Source organism: Corvus kubaryi, unplaced genomic scaffold, assembly GCF_017639235.1.
Source record: "Corvus kubaryi isolate FWS band 111438036 unplaced genomic scaffold, C.kubaryi_AGA036_p1.0 78, whole genome shotgun sequence".
Classification (NCBI taxonomy): domain Eukaryota; kingdom Metazoa; phylum Chordata; class Aves; order Passeriformes; family Corvidae; genus Corvus; species Corvus kubaryi.
The window spans coordinates 10862-12535 of record NW_024582065.1 but is presented as its reverse complement, the minus strand read 5'-3'; the positions used below and the strand labels follow the sequence as shown (position 1 = coordinate 12535).

The 1674-nt window shown below is 58.6% G+C and overlaps 1 protein-coding gene across 1 annotated transcript in view; it reads right to left on the bottom strand.

The window, feature by feature from the left end:
* The window catches only part of LOC121676326 (olfactory receptor 14J1-like), a 13235-nt gene extending 12177 nt beyond the window's left edge, over positions 1 to 1058 (bottom strand). Inside the window, exon 1 of the mRNA XM_042052682.1 lies at positions 833 to 1058. Within this exon, the coding sequence (XP_041908616.1) occupies positions 833 to 962 (130 nt within the window). The 5' untranslated portion in view covers positions 963 to 1058. The remainder of the gene's footprint in view (positions 1 to 832) is intronic.
* Positions 1059 to 1674: the final 616 nt, after the last annotated feature.

Here is a 1674-nt window from a genome sequence, read left to right as displayed (position 1 = left end):
GGCTTTCATTTCGATGTTGCCTGTAGTTTTCATATTCCCAAAATCTTTTGTCAGGCAATCATATTTACAAGGCTTTCCTGTTTCATCTTCCCCAACAGCACTTTCCCCCCACTGCCTGCCCAGGGCTCTGCTGCCTGGGGCTGTCCCTGCCAGCAGCTGCTCCCTGTGCCCAGGCCTGGGCCCTGCCAGTGCTGCCAGAGCCCAGCCCGGCCCTGGGGGCTCAGCTCTGCCCTGCAGAGCCCTCCCAGCCCAGGCCACTGCCCAGGGGCAGCTCTGGCTCTGCAGGCTCTGATGGCAAAGTCAGAGCACCCCTGAGGAGGCTGGAAAAGTGACGCTGATTCTGCAAGGGACCCTGTGCTGATTTCTGTCACTGCCCGGTTTCTTCAGATCTCAGAGAAAATTTTTTTTATTTTTCTCAGCTTGAACTGAGAGATGAATATCCATGTGCAGTTTCCCTTCCAGGCAACCCAGAGCAGTAGATTAAAAAAATCAGGGTTCTTCCCTTTTATGCATTCCCTGCCTTGCTGTGCTCCCTGTATAATATACTAGGGAATATCCTGGAGTTAAATGTCCTGCTGGGAGCAGTCCTGAGCAATGCAGCATCCCCACCACACAAGAAGAACACTTCCAAGCCTGGCCAGCTGTCTCCTTCCACCCAGACCTTGTCCCCCAGCACTGAGAGCAGCTCCTCGGGCCGGCTGAGAGCTGCCCCTGGCAGGCAGCAGAGTCCCTGCCCCAGCTCAGCGCCCTGGGCTGCAGGACCCTGCTCTGCAGGACAGCCCTGGGCACCCCTGGCTGCTCTAGCCAGGAGATAATCAGACAATGGACTTACAGAATCTGTAGGCATTGGGATGTTGCAGCTTGAGGAGATCACTGCAGGAGCTGCAGCTGCCTTGTCCTGCAGCCAGAGGCTTCCTGTGCCAGGGGCTGGCCATGATTCTCCCACAGTCACTTCTCAGCATCTTCCCAGCCCTGACTGACTGAAGCTCTCTGTGCCTCTGTGCTGTGCCCGGGCTGGCTGCAGGCAGTGCCCCAGCCCTGCTGGGCTGTGCCCAGGAGCTGCTCCTGGCCACAGCTGTCTCTCTGCAGCACTGCCGCTTGCCAGGAGCTGCCTCTGTGCCAGGAGCCCGGCCCAGCTCAGCAGCACAGACACAGCACAAGGACTGTAATGACCCTCTCGGGGCTCTGGTGCTGAGGCCCTGAGAGGGAGTGAAAGAAACCTCTCAGGAATTCAAAGTCAGAATCAAACTCCAAAGTTTCTTGAAGTTTTAATGGGTCCCACTGAGGGACAGGACTGAGAAAGTGTCCCCAGGTTCCAGTCAGAGCAGAACACTGGAGGCAGTGATGATGGTGGGGGACGAGCAAGGGAAAGGTGTCTCTGATGCTGAGCAAACCTGGATGTGTTTCAGGAATGCAAAGGGCCAAGGCCTGAGCCCCAGCCCCTGGCAAGGCAGATCCTGTCCCTCCCTCAGTGCTCAGGGCTCTTCCCGGGGCACTGGGATGAGGGGATGTGCAGTGCCCAGGGCAGCACCATGGGGCGGCCCCTGCCAGGCTGCTGGGCAGGGACAAGGAGGCCCTGAGGCCCCAGGGCTGCAGGGGTCACTTGTCCCCTCCTGGCCTCAGGGCCAGGGCCAGCAGCCATGGCCAAAGTGCTGCACAAGTTGGCTCTGTCAG